This window comes from Populus euphratica, unplaced genomic scaffold (genome assembly GCF_000495115.2).
Source record: "Populus euphratica unplaced genomic scaffold, PopEup_1.0 scaffold1.1, whole genome shotgun sequence".
NCBI classification, from domain to species: domain Eukaryota; kingdom Viridiplantae; phylum Streptophyta; class Magnoliopsida; order Malpighiales; family Salicaceae; genus Populus; species Populus euphratica.
Genome location: NW_011499845.1, coordinates 5,979,165 through 5,997,049, shown reverse-complemented (window position 1 = coordinate 5,997,049; position 17,885 = coordinate 5,979,165). Strand labels below are relative to the sequence as shown.

Genomic DNA, 17,885 nt, shown 5'->3' with positions numbered 1-17,885 from the left:
AAAGACAGTTTTAATAACACCCTCCGCACTTTCAAATGAGCCTAATTAAAAGGGCTCTTCACACAAATGAACCAGCACTTAGCAACTGTGTTTTTTTCCACCTTGACAGATTAAATAATCAATTCACGGGATTTGTCTGTATTTTGTGATTTTTTTAAAAAATTAAATTATTTTTTAATTGTTTTGATGGGATGATATTTAAAATAATTTTTTTAAAAATAAAAAAAATATTATTTTAATTTATTTATAATTTTTTAAAAAATAATCACTATCATTTTCTCAAATATTATTTAAATATTTTAAATATGATAAAAATCACTTGCCCTCGTGAATTTTTTTTGTTGTTGATAATGTGCATGACATGATATTTTTTCTATTATGAACATAAATAAAAATCGAGATGGGGAATATGCCACCGTTTCACTAGAAATTCAAATCCAAATCTTTACATGTATATGAGATGGGTTTTAGTCTTTCATGGAGCGTATTTTAGTTTTTCATTGATTTTTTTTTAAAGAATTGATCCTTAAAAATAAATTTATCTTCTTATCTTTTAATTATTCATATTTAACTATGCTCTTAGATCTACTGCAAAGTTCAATATCTATGACTTAATGTTTATTTTTAAACCGTGTGTTAATATGCAATTAGGAAAAAAAAAACTATTCTATCAATATTATAGAATCCTCAAAGCTGCCCCGGCTCTAATTAAGAAAAAACTCTCGCATTCCGAATCCCCCGCTGCCATCGCTATTTCTCCATAGCTTTAGAATTTTCAAAATCACTTATATATATATATATATATATATATATATATACATACACAATGCCATCATTCCAAAGGTCTTGAGTTGGAATTCATTCTCCGTCAAAAAAAAAAAGGAAAGGAAAAGAGTAATGATAAACGTTTGCGCATGGGCCAGCTACCAAATTTAGTAGCAAAATGCCAAAAAAAGATAATGGTAAGAAGCCGAAGACGCAAACAAAAGCGATTTATGATCACGACAACACAGCCCCACTTTATCTCCTCCTTACCATGTTAAAAATTGGGTTTAGATAGAGCAAGAAAAGAAGGAATATATCATTGACCAGTGGAGCAAGAAAATTCATCACCAGTCCATATATTATTTGCTCCTTTTCTTTTACGGCAAGGTAATAGAAAGACCGAGAAACAGCAGCGTTAATTGTTTTGTTTCTTACTGATTTTTATTATTGAGGGTCCCATCATAGACACAGAGGTGCTTCCTTCTTTATCATTATTTTTTATTCAGTGTTCAAGAATATCTCCTCCTCCTCTGCGATTCTTGATTGCCTCCAAATCCTGCACGTTTCTCTCTATCTAGATTTCTTTCAGTTATCTTATCTGTAGTTGTGGTTGATTGAGTTTTTTTTTTTTTTGCCCCTGTTAATCCATAAAAGCCCACATGCCACATAGCTTCTTCATTGATTTTGCATCTGAGTTATTTATTTATTTATTTATTATCATTTATCGCTCATACTCTGTTAGACAAATGTGCTCATTTCTTTATAATTTGTTACAACATTTTTATATGAAATCCATGTTGGTTCTCTGCGATTCTTCTATTTTGCTTGGTGATTGATTAAACCTATGTTGTAGAATTTCAAATTCCTCAAATGGTTAATTGTGTTTTTTATTTGGAATGAATGTTTCTGCAATTCTGTTTTGCTAATTATTTCAGAAAGCGAGTGCTTTGAGGAAAGATGCCTGGTTATATGCCGGCATTATATGAAAACAAGATGACATCAAGTGGTGAAAATCTGCTGACTGCTATAGTGCTTCTGATGAAGCTTCTCTCCCTCACTGTTATAGGATTGGTTCTTGCACACCCGAAAGCCCAAATGATCCCAAGAGCCACGTTTAGGCTGTTAAGCAAGCTAGTTTTTGCCTTATTCTTGCCCTGCTTAATCTTCACTGAGCTTGGTCAAAGCATTACGCTTCAGAGCATTGCCCTTTGGTGGTTTATCCCCGTCAATGTGTTGCTTAGCACAGTAATTGGTTGCTTTCTCGGGGTGGCCGTGGTGGTTATATGTCATCCATCACAACGGTTTAACAGATCCACCGTTATTATGACTGCCTTTGGCAATACTGGAAAATGGAAATCTCCCCCTTGCCATTGTTGGATCTGTCTGCCACACTAAACATAGCCCATTTGGACCCCATTGCCACTCGAGGGGAGTGGCGTATGTCTCCTTTGCCCAGTGGGTCGCTGTGATTCTTGTTTACACCCTAGTTTATCACATGATGGAGCCTCCCATGCAGTACTATGAGATTGTTGAGGAAGGGACTGAGATTGAGGAACATCCAATTAGTGATGTTAGCAGACCTCTCCTCGTAGAAGCTGAATGGCCAGGCATCGAGGAAAAAGAAACTGAACATTCAAAGACGCCTTTCGTTGCTAGGATCTTTAATAGCATGTCAAGTATTTCACAGACTACTTTTCCAGACCTTGACCTGGCTGAAGGCAATTCGAGCAGTCCTCGGTCAATTCGGTGTTTGGCTGAGCCGAGAGTTGTGAGAAGGATCACAATTGTAGCCGAACAAACTCCTGTGCAGCACGTACTTCGACCTCCAACACTCGCTTCTCTTTTAGCTATCATCATCGGAATGGTGCCTCAACTGAAAGCCTTTTTCTTTGGATATGATGCTCCTCTGTCTTTTATTACAGACAGTTTAGAAATTTTAGCTGGTGCCATGGTGTCTTCTGTGATGCTTATTCTTGGGGGTATGCTTGCGGAGGGGCCAAAAGACTCTACGCTTGGTTTTCGAACTACAATTGGCATCACAGTGGCAAGGCTTTTGGTGCTTCCTCTGTGTGGAATTGGTGTAGTAGCATTGGCTGATAAGCTGCACCTTCTTGTCCAGGGAGATGCAATGTACAGATTCGTGCTCTTGTTACAGTACCCAACACCAAGTGCCATTCTATTGGGAGCAATTGCCAGCCTGAGTGGTTATGCAGTAAAGGAGGCTTCTGCTCTTCTCTTCTGGCAGCATGTCTTTGCCATCTTCTCTCTTTCATTGTACATCGTTATCTACTTCAAATTACTCACATATATTTGAGGTCTTGTGGTATAATCCCGTCCCAGATCTTTGTATTCTTTGCCCTTCATTGAAGTACATGGCTTTTAATGAGATCGAATTCTGTTTATTTGCTCTCTTTACTCTGCTGGTGATGTTAGTGAAAGGTGCTTCCTTCCTGAAATTTGGTATTGTTGAATGATTAAATACGGCTTTTGTTCTGTAATATAATTTCTCAGACCCGTATGTAGCAGTCAGATATGATGTAGACAGGTGCAAGCAGCTATTTGTAATTGCGAACTGCTGGATTGAATTCAGAAGATATTTTTTCCAATAATTGTTAGAATATTCTATCCCAATTCCCCAAGTGATTAGAAGTCAGACACGTCCAGTTTTCCTCTTTAACTTGCATACGAACGGGTACAGAAATGCATATATGAATAGGAGCAGAAAACAAATGCTGCACTTTCTCATACTATATGGCTGGTGATTCCTTCTCTATTGTTAATTCCATGCATGATGATTTTTTCAGTTCTGTGACGATGCCTGTTAAAAAAGAGGAAAAAGGAGGCTAAAGACTCCGTTTCTCTAACTTGTAATTTTTGTTGACCTGACCGTTTACATCATATCTGTGTCTTGCTCTTCTAAAAAGTTGCAGAGGGAATGGGCTGCTCCTGCACAATGACACAGGATTTCTACTGAATTCTGCCGGACAGCATTCTACATTTGCAGCGACGAGTGACTTTGAACTGAAAAAATGCACTACTTCACAGCTATAGATTTTCTATTTTCTTTTTTGGTACAATTAAGAAGCCTGGTTAAACCTGTTTTTTATTGATATCTGATTTTTTAATTTTAAATCATAAAATTTTTAATTTTTTAATATTAAAAATATATTTCTAAATATTTTTTTAACACTTGTTTAGCTTTTTTGCATAACAAACATTTAAGGAGAAAGTGTAATTACAGTTATTTTTTAAATTATTTTTAATTGTTATTCAAAAATTATTTTTAAGATTAACACATCAAAATAATTTAAAAACATAAAAAATATATTAATTTAAAGTAAAAAAAACATTTATTTTTTTAAAATATTTTAAAATATAATAACAAACACACAATTATTATGTAGCATTGTGCGGATTGATACTGCTACAAACATTTTTAAAAACTTAATTTAAAAAAAAATATAATTTATAAATTTTTTAAACAAACTTTTTTAAAGCATAAAATTTTCATGTCCTGCTCTGCACACTCGGCAAACTTTTTCTGATTTGGATGAAGTTGTGTTTTTTGAGGTTAAAAAAAGCTCTTGGAATGTTTTGAATTTTTAAAATTTTAAAATAAATTTTTTAATAATATCAAAAATAATTTATTTATTTATTTTAATATATTTTTAAATAAAAAATACTTTGAAAAATAATCATTGTTGCAATATAAACATTATCTAAAACACCATTTGATATTGATTTTTGTTTGGAAAATTGCAATGGTTTTATATATATATATATATATATATATATATTTGATATAAACGCTAAATCAATTACGCAAAAGAGTGTTGAAGTATGTTGATTATACCTCGCAAACCTTTCAAACTTGGAGAAATCATACTCGTCAAGAAAAAAACTGAATGAATCCGACCTGTAAATGCAGGAATTGAATGGATTTGTTTTATCCAGTCATGGCGAAATGGCTTGTTAGAACTTGCAATTTCTGCCTGCAAGCATCGTAGAAGTTTCACGCAATCCAAGCCTGGTATGGTCGTCTCTTCCCTTGTTTACCTTTTTCGTGGCTCACATTTTAAACCGTGGCTGCTTTTCTAAACACATGGTCAAATTGATGCAAGGTTGATTTGCTTGCTTGTACGAGATTCACGGATCCTAGTCTTAGATTTGTGGTCCAAGATTGGAATGGACTTGTATGGATAAGTCTGGTCATATTTATTTATTCAACATATTTTTTTATACTGGTCATACTTGAAAGACTTGTCCGTGCTTAATCTTAGACAATGTACTCTCCGAAGCAGATGTCTGCCAGAAACAAAATCGTGTTTTTCTTTTTAATCTCTGTAGATGATTACGTAACATTATATAGCATCATCGAATACATACCAAGCTCGCTCTTTTTCTGGTCTTTCCATTTAGCCAAGAGAGAACGGCGAAGGCAGCGGCTCTGGGTCATTTTGCGTGATCCATGGGATAATTTAGAGTAAAAAAAATGGTAATATTCTATGTACTGAAAAGAAGGGTGTCGTGGATGGCTGACAGATTGTATCCAGTGGTTGGGAACATGCGGAGAATCACAATAAGAGCAAGACCCACGCCTTGTTCGCCACTCCTCGTCATTAAAAGAAGAAAAGAAAGGGAGAGCTTCATAACCTCCACTGATTGTTTCCTTTTCCTCGGGGCATAATCCGAGAAGACAGAAATCACAAATGAACACCATGATCCGTAGTGGATTGATACCAGCCATCCTTTTAGTCGAATCAATTCTTTCCCAGTGGCAATTTTGCCTGTATTCTGAACTTACCCAGAATTTAAAAGACAATAATTGATATATATATATATATATATATATTTTAAAACGACAGGAAGAGTGGCTCGTATGATACGCGTTGTCAACGAGATGAGCCGACCGTTCAATTAATGGGACTCGTGCCGAGCATCGAGTGTTCCGATTTGAATATTCCCAAGACCATCCTGCGGCAGTGCTTTTATTCAATTCAGGATACAAAGAAACAAGCATTTTGCAGCCCCAGCGTACAAGCTGGTGCATAAAATCGACATCAGCCATGTTCATGCTTGGGGTGGGGTTTATGAGGCTAAAGTACGAGGGTGTGGACATTGCAGCAAAATCTAACTCGAGGGGATTAACTGAAAAAAAAAAAATTAACTGAAATAAAAAAAAAATTCAATAAAATCGAGACGAACCATGAATCTCGAGAGATAAATTAAGATTTTATCCTAAATTAAAGTAAAAAACACGAGAATCACATGTATTTCTCCCCCTTTTGATTTAAAGCCCCGTTTGCGGTTTCACCTCATTAAAAACATCTTTTAGTTGTTTTTTTGGAGGGCCGCAGCGGGTTCCCCCTTATTGCCAAACCCACCCTGCTAGGATTCCGTCGATCGAGATTGACGGTGCAACGAAATTTGGAAGTTATAAAGACTCAATTGAAACAAAAACAAGATCTTGAATGATATTAGCATAAGACAAAAGAGCAGGGGAGAAAATCGAGATTTAAGCTTTTTTAAAAAAAGGGAAGGGGGCTGGAGTGCAAATATGATTTCTGTTGGAGGAAGTAAAGAAGAGAATCTCTTACGTTTCAGCCACATAATTTTCATTCCCACTCAAAATGCATAATTGCAATTTCAATTTCAAACGGACTTCTGATATAGTTCATTCGTCCGTTAATAAAGAAAGTATATTTTATCGAGTATTTTTTTTACAAATACAATCAGATGTCGTGCTGGAAAAGGAAATTAATAAAATATTTTCTATCAATAGAAAGACGAAATATATCATAATCCCAGTTCCAAACAAACCCTTTCCTTGCATTTTCCTCCGCCAGGACCACCACCACCCGACTATTTCCTTCCTCTATAAAGATCACCACAAGCTATCCCTTCTCTACCACACACACCAATCTCCAAACCCTATATCTCCCCATCCATATATCTCGACTTCTCCTCCTCAGCATTCATCTCCCTCAGCAATGATCTTATAGTCCCTTCTCCTTATCCTCTTTATTTATTTTCACACAAGCATTTTTTATTATCTTGTTTCTTATCAAATTACTTTTGAAAAAACAAAAACAAAATGGCTATACCTTGTCCACCCTTTATTGGATCAGAAAAGCTATCTATAGAGTCAGGAGCTATGTCTCCTTCATCTCCTTCCCCGTTAATCCTAACCCAAGACGAGCTTAAAAAAATCGCCGCCTATAAAGCCGTCGAGTTTGTCCAATCTGGCATGGTCCTCGGCTTAGGCACTGGCTCTACCGCTAAACACGCCGTCGACCGTATCGCCGATCTCTTACACCAAGGAAAATTAAAGAACATTATAGGAATACCTACCTCCACAAAAACCCACCAACAAGCCGTGTCTCTTGGCATCCCATTATCTGATCTTAATTCGCATCCCGTCGTTGATCTTGCCATCGACGGTGCTGATGAGGTGGACTCGAATCTCAATTTGGTCAAGGGGCGTGGTGGATCTTTGCTCAGAGAGAAAATGATTGAGAGTGCCTGCAAGAAGTTTATTGTTATTGTTGACGAGTCTAAGTTGGTGGCTCATGTTGGTGCTAGTGGTGCTATGCCCGTTGAAGTTGTGCCGTTTTGTTGGAAATTTACTCAAGATAGGCTGCAAAACTTGTTCGATTACGCGGGGTGCGTTGCCAAATTGAGGACCGATAATGGGGGCGAAAAGATTTTTGTTACTGATAATGGGAATTATATCGTGGATTTGTTTTTTAAGAAGGATATTGGGGATTTAAAGGTTGCTAGTGATGCTATTTTGAGGCTAGCTGGGGTTGTCGAGCATGGGATGTTTCTTGATATGGCAACCACTGTTATTGTTGCAGGTGAGCTTGGGATCACTATCAAGGATAAGTAGATTGAGATTTAGAAGATGCAGATTTTTTTACAAATTTGAAATTTTTTAATGGGGGTATTAATCAAGTTCGGGAATTCGGCTGCTGTGTCATTGTAATAGTATTGATGGAGGTCTAGGGTTCCCTATTTAATTTTGGCTCAGAATTTTACCAGGAAAGAAGGTTTAGGGGTTTTAGGATTATCTTGGCAGTTGAACAGTCTAAGCTCACTGTATGTCAGCTGTCATCTCCTGTTATTTTCAAATTGAAAATGATGTTTCCTTTCATGATGGATGTTTTGGTTTCTTATTTTATATATTTTGATGTGTTTCAAATGCCTGTATGAGAGTCATTTTGGCTTATGGCTAAAACAAAGGGTTCCTGTTCCGTGCTGTTGGGTATGCATGCCTGTTGCTCTGCGATTCAATTTTGGCATTTTTAGGCCGATCATTGTCAGGCACTGCATTGTGGATTACAGGACGAGGTCTGCCCTTCTGTTGCTGGAGTGCAGTGCCTTCTGCGCGCTCTGTTTATTTGTTTTTCTTTTTAAATTATCCGGATGAGTTTATGGGCATTTGACCAATTCTACATGTTTTGAATTTAAAAATTATATAAATCTACAATAATTCTTGAACTGGTGACTGTTGTGAAGCAAATTTAAGATCTGACCATTTAAGTTACTCTTAGCTTTGATGAACAGTTTGAAGAGCTATTTTATTGCTTGTCTTTAAAGGCAGAGGGCCGGGTTTTTATGGTTGCCAACTGTTTACTCTTGTTAGTTTGTTTGGTACTTGGATTTCATAGCTAGTTACTTGCAAGTCGCAACCATTTAAGCTTCGAATCCGAGGCTATTTTCGTTTTTTTTTTTAATGGATATGATCGGCTATTTCAGAGACCTGTTAAATTCAGGTAGGGTTTGCGAGCATGTTCCTGGTCCCATGTCACTAGTTTTTTTTTTTTTCTGATTTATCCCGAACTACATGGACGGGTTTCAAATTTTATATAAGACATGAAAACTGAGAACAAGGCTTCTGCTCATCCTGCCTGGTTAGACAGAACCTCTGATCCAGTTCGCCTGTCTTGAGGTCTTCTTGTAACTCTTGCATCATTGGATCAACAGTTGCTCTGAAGGTTACTGAAAATTTTTATGGGCTTGTATAGCGTCATTGGGCTTAAGAAGTCCTTACAGTACGGACACTCTGAAGGGCCCCAGATCTGAAAGAAAGAAAGCAAAGCTCACAAAAGCATCCGCAAGAGAGTGAATATGACATGGTTGACTGGGCCTAAGTTCATAAAATGATCATTCATTCTGTCGCCAAGTCATATCGAGGCCTGCTTAATGGTCCAGACATGGTGGTGTCATGGCCATGTGACCATGTCTACCTAACAGATATCATACCACGCATCATGTAGTATTGTCATAATCTGGAAAGGAAGCATCTCATCAAGTCATGTAGATTGGATATCATGAAATGAAGAGGCTTCAATTTCTAACATCACAGCATCGTTATATCACATAAAAAAGAGAGTAGAAAACTGCAAAACCAAGACCCTCATGACAACGAAAAAGGCATTCAATATCTTGGCAGCCTTAGAATTCATCCCCATCATCCAAGAAACTATATTCACTCTCTGGTTCCATAAGTATCGATTGGAGGCCATGAATCACAAGCCAGTCATTGTGATACATGTCTGGGAAATTTACCGAGGCTTGATCATTAAGCATCAAATTATCACCAGATGTTGAGACAGTAATCCCAAATCCTTCCAAATAAGTCTCTAAAACAACCCCATCATCCAAATTAACCAAATCGCCCCACATAATCTTGCAAGGAACAACATGCTTGAGAAACATTGAAGAGTACTCCCTCAAATCCCCGAGAAAAGCCTTTATCACTTCATCAACAGGAGCAAAAATTGTTAACGCAGTCTTGTCCGTAATGCCCACCATTAATTTCAAATCAAGAAAAGAGGCCATAACAGAGTAGCCTTTTGACTTCAAAACCCTACTAACCTCATTAAACGAGTAATAATCACTACTAGCCTTAACAGAACATCCAAGATTTTGACCCTAAGACCCAAAACCCGTATCGAAGAATCTATCAACCCCGAGAATTACCAAAGAACCATCATCATAAACCGGCGAATCTTTAATCTCAACCCCATTTAGTGAAACATCATCGCCTGTAGAAGTGACGGTAAGTGAATAATTTGGAAAAACAGATGGGATCTTGGCACCTAGAGAGAGGGGCTCGAGGGAATTGAGAGGGAAAGAAAGTGGAGAGAAGTGGAGGCGGAGGATAGAGAGAGGGGGTTGGCCTGATTGAGTAAATGCAGTATCAGACGGAGAGAAGATTGTGAGAGAAGGAGTGTGTGGGATTAAAGTTGGAGACTAACGGGAGGGTTAGTGACATCGATAGGTAACCGGAATTCGAGAGGATTACAATGGCTTCACGGAGGGTTTCGGTGGGAATGGAGGAGGAGAAGGAGAGGGAGCAGAAGAGGAAGAAGAGAGAGAGGAGAATTTTGGTTGCTGCCATCGATGGCGCTTTCGGAGATTTGTGTTTTCTTGGTCTCGGTGATATTATTGCACTTGACCATCTAATAAATATTTTTCTAAGAAAGCCATGTTAGCTTGCACACACGCTAGTGAGTAAGCAGCCTTAATATTTTTTGGGTGACATAAATGGAGTTATCTGGTCACCAAAAACTATTTTTCACGGTTGTATTTAAAAGATTTTAATACTCCCTTTGTGATTAGGCGATACGTACACTAAACATGCCTCTAATCTAGTGTCGATAATATTTTTTCTTCTCTCTTCTCCTCGAATTCCATATTAAACTTTTTAAAATGTTAAATTAACCCCTTCAATTTCTTTTTCATTCGCATTTGGTCAATTACTATTTTTTTATTTTAAATAATCTATAAAACTATAAATGTTTTTTTTTTAAATTTCACCTTCTTCTATTTATTATTCTTTGAAATTTGATCATTATTTTTTTGAATATTATTTATTTTGTGTGAGATCATTTTTAATTATTTTTTTATAGTTTCATCCCCCTTGGTTTTTTGTTCTATCAAATTTGATTTGCATTCCTTTTATTGCCATCATTTTTGTTTTGACAAGTTTTTTAAATTAATAATTTTATTATTCAAAATTAAATTGATAAGGAATTAAGTTTTTTCATTGAACTTGGATCAAGAATTTCACAAGTTTTAAATTTTAGATATTAAATTAGGTTTAGAAGGTTTGCATGTTTTTGCTTCTTTTTTTTTTAAGATGATGTTTTTTTTTTTTAGTTTTAGAGATCAAATTAATGTTTTTGCTTTGTTATTTTTTATAGTTTGTTTTTTATAAGGTTAGTCTCGGGTTCATGATAAGAGCAGTTGGTTTCAAAAATTAATGCAAATTATTTTTTATTTTTTTATTTTTTAAATTAATTTATTTTTATTTTATCATTCAACATTTAATATATTAACAATTAATCTTCATTTTGTTTTTAATTAAGTTATCCAGATCTTGTGTCCATTTTTGATGGGTTAGCGAAATAACTTGAGTTGACCATAATTTTTTTTTTTGTTGTTTTTTTTAATTAAATTTATTTTTTATTTTCATGTTTCAATACCATGTTGTTTGATAAGTAAGCTTTGTGATTTTATTTAGTTTGCTTTCAAATGTAATTATCTTAGTATCACAACTAGGTTACATATTTACGTCTTAATTTGAGTGGACTCATATCGAGTTTTTTAGATTTTTTTTAATTATATATTTTTTTAATTTTCATCCTATAATATTTTATTTTCTAGAAATCAAGCTTCAAACTTTTTTTTTTATATATAAAGTTATTATATTCTTATTTGGTTTATTAGAAATTAATCTTTATATTTTCTTTTGTATTTTTATTTTTATGAGATTATCTTAATTTTATATTCATGATTGTGAAGTTTATAAGTTAACTTGATTTAATTAAGATTTGTTTTTGTTTTTTTATTATTGTTCAACAATGGTTGTTTAAAAATTTGGAAAGGCTTATAACTTTTTTTATATATATTTTTTATTGTTGATTTTACTGTTAATTTATTTATTATAATTATATTTTTTATTCATATTATTTAAATTACCAAATAAATTAATTATTGGAGTCTTAAATCTTTTTCCTTAGCATTATTTTTTTATAAAAAAAATAGCCGGCCGAGGGGAGTCACAAATATAATAATAGCTAAACTATTTCTGGTGTTCTTTTTAATAATTTTTTTTAATTAATATAAATATTTAAACCAGCTTACATTCATCTTAAATAATCTTACAAACATGAAGCGAGTGTTGCAGGCTGCTGTCAAAAGTGAATGCTCCTAGCATTTGTCTAATGTATTTTTTCTCTCTCTCCAAGTTCTATGGTTATTAGCTTGTTTTGAAGGTATTTTGTCTCGTCATCATGAGAATCACTAATATTTGTTTTTTTAAGCACTGGTATAAACCATTTATCTTTGAGAAATCGAAATCTGCGTTGAACAAATGACTGAATGAGATTTATAACAGATTATGGCATCTTTCTGATCATCCTTTTTATTTGTTTAGGAAAATAAAGATAATTTAGCTTTAAAAAATCAAAGTCTGCGTTGAACAAAAGAACAGAATAAGATTCATAACAGATTAGGACATCTTTCTGATCACCCTTTTTATTTTTTTAGGAAAATAAAGATCATTAGCTTCTCCAACACTATTTCCACTTTTTCTCACATGCACACCACAAGAAGTTAGAAGAAAGTTCTTAGCAATGCTTAATCCATCTTTAGCAATGAAGGCAATCTCTCTAGGAGGATGATAGTGACCACATCTAGGTTGAAAATTTGCATCCATGCCTGATCTGTTCTGAAAAATCTTAACATTTCTACTTTTCCACAAAGAGCAGGCAACGTATGAAAACAACTAAAATCTTCCCAGAGAGCACGACTCCACTTCTTAAAAGTAGATTTCTCGTGAGACTGGACTTCCACGGATGAAGAGCTTAAATTCCATACTCTGAAAGTAGAGCACAGTCTCTCAATATGTGAGCCTGATCTTCTTCATTGCCGCATCTCTAGGGACAATTTGAATCCACAACAACTCCTCTCCTCTGCTAATTAACTTACAGCTTGTCCGTGTATAACTCGACCTTGAGATAGTAATTAGCTTTGATAAAGGAGTCTGGTTTCATAATCAACCTCGGACCTTGTCCAGCGAGGAGAGCAAGGTTGAAATGAGATGTATCCCATCCAGAAACCCAAACTGTCATCTTTCTTTCCTTGCACATTTTATCCCGAGCTACCTATGGGATATCACGACCTTCACCAGAGTTATTCCACCAGAATTTTCTTGTTAACGCCTCAATGATGGCGTGGTATTAGTGGATTAAGAAGAAAAAAATCAAAGTTTAAGTTGGGATTGATTGGACTGTTGATTAGATGTGGATTTCCTTACCTGCCTTTGAAATGCTTTTCTTCTTCCATCCATTGAGGGTTTTTTTCGCTAACCCTGTCTCAAATGGAGCAAAAAATAATCTTCTTGGAGAGATCAAGCATGGAGGAAAGACCATGGATACTTATCGTAACTCTCAATTGCCTTCACACCCATCTCTAATCGGAGATCTTCGACTTACCTAAGTTGATGATTTGCTTACTCGAAGCATGCTCATAATCATGGATTATTTGGATGAATTTTTAAGCCTCCAAATTAGAAGCAGTGGTAATTAAAAGAAGGTTGTCGTTAGCGAAGAAAAGATGAGTGACCGATAGGATTCCAGCCATAATGTGACTTTAAAAGACATCCAATCTGTCATGGCTTCAAATCATTGCACAGAGATTTTTGGGCACATAAAAGAAAAGGATAGGATGAGAGGCGGCCACTTTTACTAAGGCCTCTTTCCCAGAGAGAAAACTGTGTAGAATAAGAAACCTAAGCAATGCATCTCATGACAAAGCTGTATCCAAAGCTTGCAAACCCCATTTCGAACAAGATTTTTTCAAGACAAGTCCCCGCTCCAGTGTCTATTGCTTATATTAAACATCGATATGTGTGCATCATGAGGAGCAGTGTAGTGTGAAGATGGAAACCATCATATTTACCACTAAGAACCCGTATTTTCTGTGGATTATGTTAATCATCTTATTAGCAGGTGGTTGGTTAATACATATGTATGCGGTGGCAGAGCTTTTTGCAAGGGCGACAGCAGGCATTAGGATGAGAGGGCCATGCCATACACCATGACAACCAAACATTTAAAAGCTTTACATTTTCATCCTTCAAGTTATGTGTCATTCCCCTTGCTTTTTCGTTCTAATTTAATTTTCATATGCATCCTAGTCAAAGTCGCATAAAGCAATTAATTAGATCAAATGGCAAGAAAAAAGAACAAGCAAATCCAAAAATAGAAGAAGAAAGAAGAGAAATGGGCAACAAGGGAGAAAAGTAAAAAAAGAATGAGTACATTGAAGTTTTACACTTTAAGATTATAAAATTATCTGAAAAATCCTGACGAGATGAACCAAAAAACCTAAAGAAAGCTACCAACACAGACCACTTATAAAACTCATTGTAAGACCTATATTCTTAGCTTGAAGAAATTACGATCCCTTTCTTGTACGTTTCTCCTTTGTTTCCTTTCTTGCCATCTTTTTCGTTATACCGCCTTTTCTTCTGCTGATTCTCATTTTATTTCTTTTACCTGTTGAATTGGTAAAGTTCTTTCCTTTTCGTTGCATATGAGAGCTTTCTTTCTTTTGATCTTTTGTCTTTCCCTTGTCCCTTTTTGGGTTTTCTCCGTTTCTTGTTTGTGGTTTTTTTTTTTTTTTTAATGCTTATAGTTGTGTTCTCCTCATCTGGGTCCTTTCCATTTCTTGTGATTGTTGGTCTCTTTGTGTGATGCCACTTGTTTGGCAGTTTTGTTACAGCCTTTTTCCACAAAGTTGTATCTCTTTTTTCTGAATTTTTCCCTTTTTCCGCCTTATATTTATGTCGTCTTCTCTTTTTCTGTAACATTTTTTTGGTTGTTTTTGTTAAAGTACTTAACCTTCAAAATTTCCTTGTTTTATTCCATCCACAGTGATTATTTATTCTCAAGGGGGCTCACAACAGCTTGGTTCTGGACTCGAATTTCTTGAACATTAGTAGAGATTCATCAAGTGGTAGTTGTTTTGGAAAATTGAGAGATGGGGGATCATTTTGTGTTGCTTGTGAATCGGCTGTTAACTGAATCCACATTAGAAGCTGCAATTGAGAGCAGAAACCTGTCGATGCAAGCCACAGCATCAACAGTTGATGACACTAAAATTGATAAATCTTTCCAGAAAGTGGATTTTGGTGATATATCGACTCCAAGGAAATTGGTGGAGTGCAGGATATGCCAGGATGAGGATGATGATTCCAATATGGAGACACCATGTTCTTGTTGTGGCAGCTTGAAGGTTCGTTGAGCTTTTATTTTTCTTTATCAACCAAAAATAATTTTCATTTATATCGGTGCTTTTTGGAGAATTATGAATTCTTTTCATGCATATGAGAATGAGTGTTAGTCAACTGCCAAAGTATAGTTTCGTTACTTTCTTTTTATCTACTCTGGAATTCAAAGTAAAGTTGCCAAGTGGTCTGAAGTCAAAGTCATTAAGTTTGAAACTCAATGCCTCGGTCTTTCTGTACAATTGTTTTGCCTTTTGGAGGGAGAATAACTCACCAAATTGTTTGGAAAAGTTCATCATCACTGCGATGTTCGAGGAGGCTTCCTTTCTTTCCTACAAAAAGACCACAACCGATATTCTCTTTCCTCGCGTGATTGGACCGTGCGATCGTTTGGTTTTCTGATAAGTTGATTCATATAGACTTCCATACTGAGATTTGCATGAGAAACCCTTGTCATCGCTCTTGCTTAACTGGCATGTACCGTGGATCACATCTTATATGATACAGTCATACAGCCAAAAAAAAAAAAAAGAGTTAATATCATGATCATTATACACAGTCCTTACTTTCCCGGAGGGAAAATGGAAAGTTTGGTAGATAGCTAATAGCTGAATGACTCAAGCATCAAGTTGGGTTAGTTGATCTGATTTTGCCTGGTTGAACTTGGAAAAATATACTGAGATCATTAACCAGAGTTTTCTTGTTTGAAGTTCAAAAATATGCCCAAATAATCTACCACAGGGACATGTTTTTTGGTATGGTCCAGAAGGTGTTGATTTATTAATTTATCCTATTCCTCCCTCGGTCTTTATGTAGTTGCATTGCTTCTTCTTTTTTCCTTTTACTGTTTCGCGGTTTGGAAAAACTGAAGGTGTTTTCCTGTTACCACCATACAAAGATCAACATCTTAAACATCAAAACTTGAGTTGATGTTTGTCATGCTATTAAACCAGCTTGAAATATCAGAATGTCATATAGATAGGGTATGCATTGGTCTCCTAGATGAATTTGCCAACTGTTTTAGTGTAGCTTGACTTAGCCTTCAATACGATCATATGAAGCTTGCCCTTTCTGACAATGTTCATGTCTGATTGTTCATATTCGCAGTATGTCCATCGCAGGTGCGTACAGAGGTGGTGTAATGAGAAGGGTAACACTACATGTGAGATATGCCTCCAGGTACATTTTGTTCTTACATTTTCAGCTTCAATCTAGCTACTATCATTGGTCCTGGGGAATCTTTGTAGTTGACATGAGGTCCTAGTCTTTGTTACCAACAAATTGGACCATAGCTTTAATGGTACAAAATTTCATTGATTTCAGGAGTTCAAGCCTGGTTATACAGCACCACCTCCTCTGTTCCAAATTGGGTTTCCAGTGAACTTCAGGTGATCTTGCTTGCTTCTTGGTTTTCATTAAACTTTTGTTCTAATTGTATTTCCATTTCACTAGAACTTCACCAATGTGCTCCAACACTTTAATCAGGGGAAATTGGGAGACTTCCAGAAGGGAGTATGGTCCTCACTTCATAGCAGTGGTCTCAACTGAACGTAACTTTTTGAACAATGACTATGATGAGTATTCAGCTTCAACTACAAGAAATGCAATCTACTGTCGGTTAACTGCTGTAGTTGTAAGTCTCTCTGCTCTCTTTTTGTTTGGAATAAAATATGAAAGGAGATTTTCCATGAGAACCTTGAAAGAGATACAACTGTCGTGTTATGGACATTCATTTCTCTAAGCTAATGTTTCCATTTTATTAGATCATGTTCTTATAATTTCTTTTCCTTTTATAACTATATTATTCCTTTTTTCACCATGGCGTTGTCCCTTTAACAATCTCATTACTCTGTGTGTTCTCTTGCAGTTCATGGTTCTTTTAATTCTAAGGCACTCCCTTCCTCTTGTTCTTAATGGAACCAACAATATCTCATTCCCGGTGTTTATGGTATAACAATTTGAAATGCTACTACAACTGGAAAAGACATTGATGAAATCATGTGTGAAAAGCATAGACCAACACTTTATTACTTTTTTTGACAGTTGTTATTTCTACGAACAGCTGGGATTATCCTTTCAATCTATGTAATGTTAAAAGCAGTGACTGCTCTCCAGCGTTGCTGCCACCATCAGGTCGGTTCCAGCCACAGTAAACGATCTCGTGCTTCTTTTTTTACATTTACGATATGCTGTTGAACTATATACTCGATGCTCATCAATTTTTCTTTGCCTATTTTTTGGTCTCATTGTTGATCAACAGGAGCCTCCAAATTCATCATTTCATTCATATGATGAAGATGCTGAGCATCCAACCCTGCAGCCTCGACCACATATAATAAATGTTCATTAGAATCTGCCAGATCTTCAAGTTGCTATTTTGTTTCAAGGTAGATGGAGATAATTTCATTCTCAAATGTGAAAAAAAGATAGAAAAATCAAATTCCCAAGGTGGCTTCCTCACGGGGCAAAGTTTAATGGGTTCTGATTTCTGAAAGAGCACGGTATCTTGTTTGTTGACAGTGACAAACAAACGACGGTTCCTGGAAGACAATAGTGATTTAGATTCCTAGATTTGCATTTTCTTTACTTCTCCACCATCTAAATGCTTTGTACAGTAAAAAAAGGTTCCAATCTATATACAAACATTTATACGAAGAACACAAACTGACCTATCGAGTGCAAGTCTCTATCTTTCCATCCCTAGCTGCTAGAAATTGAAATCTAATCTTTTGCAGCAATGCCAAATTACTTGATACGCAGAGTTGTCAATCAGCTAAATTGTTTAACAGTCAAGTCTGGAGGATAGAAAAAGGTATTA

The 17,885-nt window shown here is 35.7% G+C and overlaps 2 protein-coding genes and 1 pseudogene across 6 annotated transcripts; all 3 read left to right on the top strand.

Annotated features, from left to right (window-relative positions):
* The first annotated feature begins 1,170 nt into the window (after positions 1-1,170).
* On the top strand, positions 1,171-3,167 carry LOC105124644 (uncharacterized transporter YBR287W-like; annotated as a pseudogene).
* Positions 3,168-6,622: 3,455 nt separating this feature from the next.
* LOC105124634 (probable ribose-5-phosphate isomerase 2) lies at positions 6,623-7,925 on the top strand. The gene has a single exon (XM_011024737.1). It carries the CDS (start codon positions 6,860-6,862, stop codon positions 7,652-7,654), a length of 795 nt encoding a protein of 264 aa, XP_011023039.1. The 5' UTR covers positions 6,623-6,859; the 3' UTR covers positions 7,655-7,925.
* Positions 7,926-14,060: 6,135 nt separating this feature from the next.
* On the top strand, positions 14,061-17,805 carry LOC105124605 (uncharacterized). Of its 5 annotated transcripts, none has more exons than XM_011024710.1 (8): positions 14,061-14,251; positions 14,715-15,075; positions 16,175-16,246; positions 16,391-16,455; positions 16,553-16,700; positions 16,935-17,015; positions 17,111-17,200; positions 17,328-17,805. In XM_011024710.1, exons 2-8 carry the CDS (start codon positions 14,821-14,823, stop codon positions 17,415-17,417), a joined length of 801 nt encoding a protein of 266 aa, XP_011023012.1. In that variant the 5' UTR covers positions 14,061-14,251; positions 14,715-14,820; the 3' UTR covers positions 17,418-17,805. The 5 variants fall into 5 exon arrangements, with proteins under 5 accessions (XP_011023012.1, XP_011023005.1, XP_011023028.1 ...); XM_011024703.1 differs by having other exon boundaries at positions 14,061-14,255; XM_011024726.1 differs by lacking the exon at positions 14,061-14,251 and adding an exon at positions 14,262-14,347.
* The last annotated feature ends 80 nt before the right edge of the window (positions 17,806-17,885 follow it).

Coding starts and splice junctions, on each gene's coding strand:
- LOC105124634 (XM_011024737.1), top strand. CDS start 6,860: ATGGCTATACCTTGTCCACCCTTTATTGGATCAGAAAAGCTATCTATA.
- LOC105124605 (XM_011024710.1), top strand. CDS start 14,821: ATGGGGGATCATTTTGTGTTGCTTGTGAATCGGCTGTTAACTGAATCC. Junction 16,456..16,552: donor GGGTTTCCAGTGAACTTCAG/GTGATCTTGCTT, acceptor CACTTTAATCAG/GGGAAATTGGGAGACTTCCA. Junction 17,201..17,327: donor AGCGTTGCTGCCACCATCAG/GTCGGTTCCAGC, acceptor GTTGATCAACAG/GAGCCTCCAAATTCATCATT.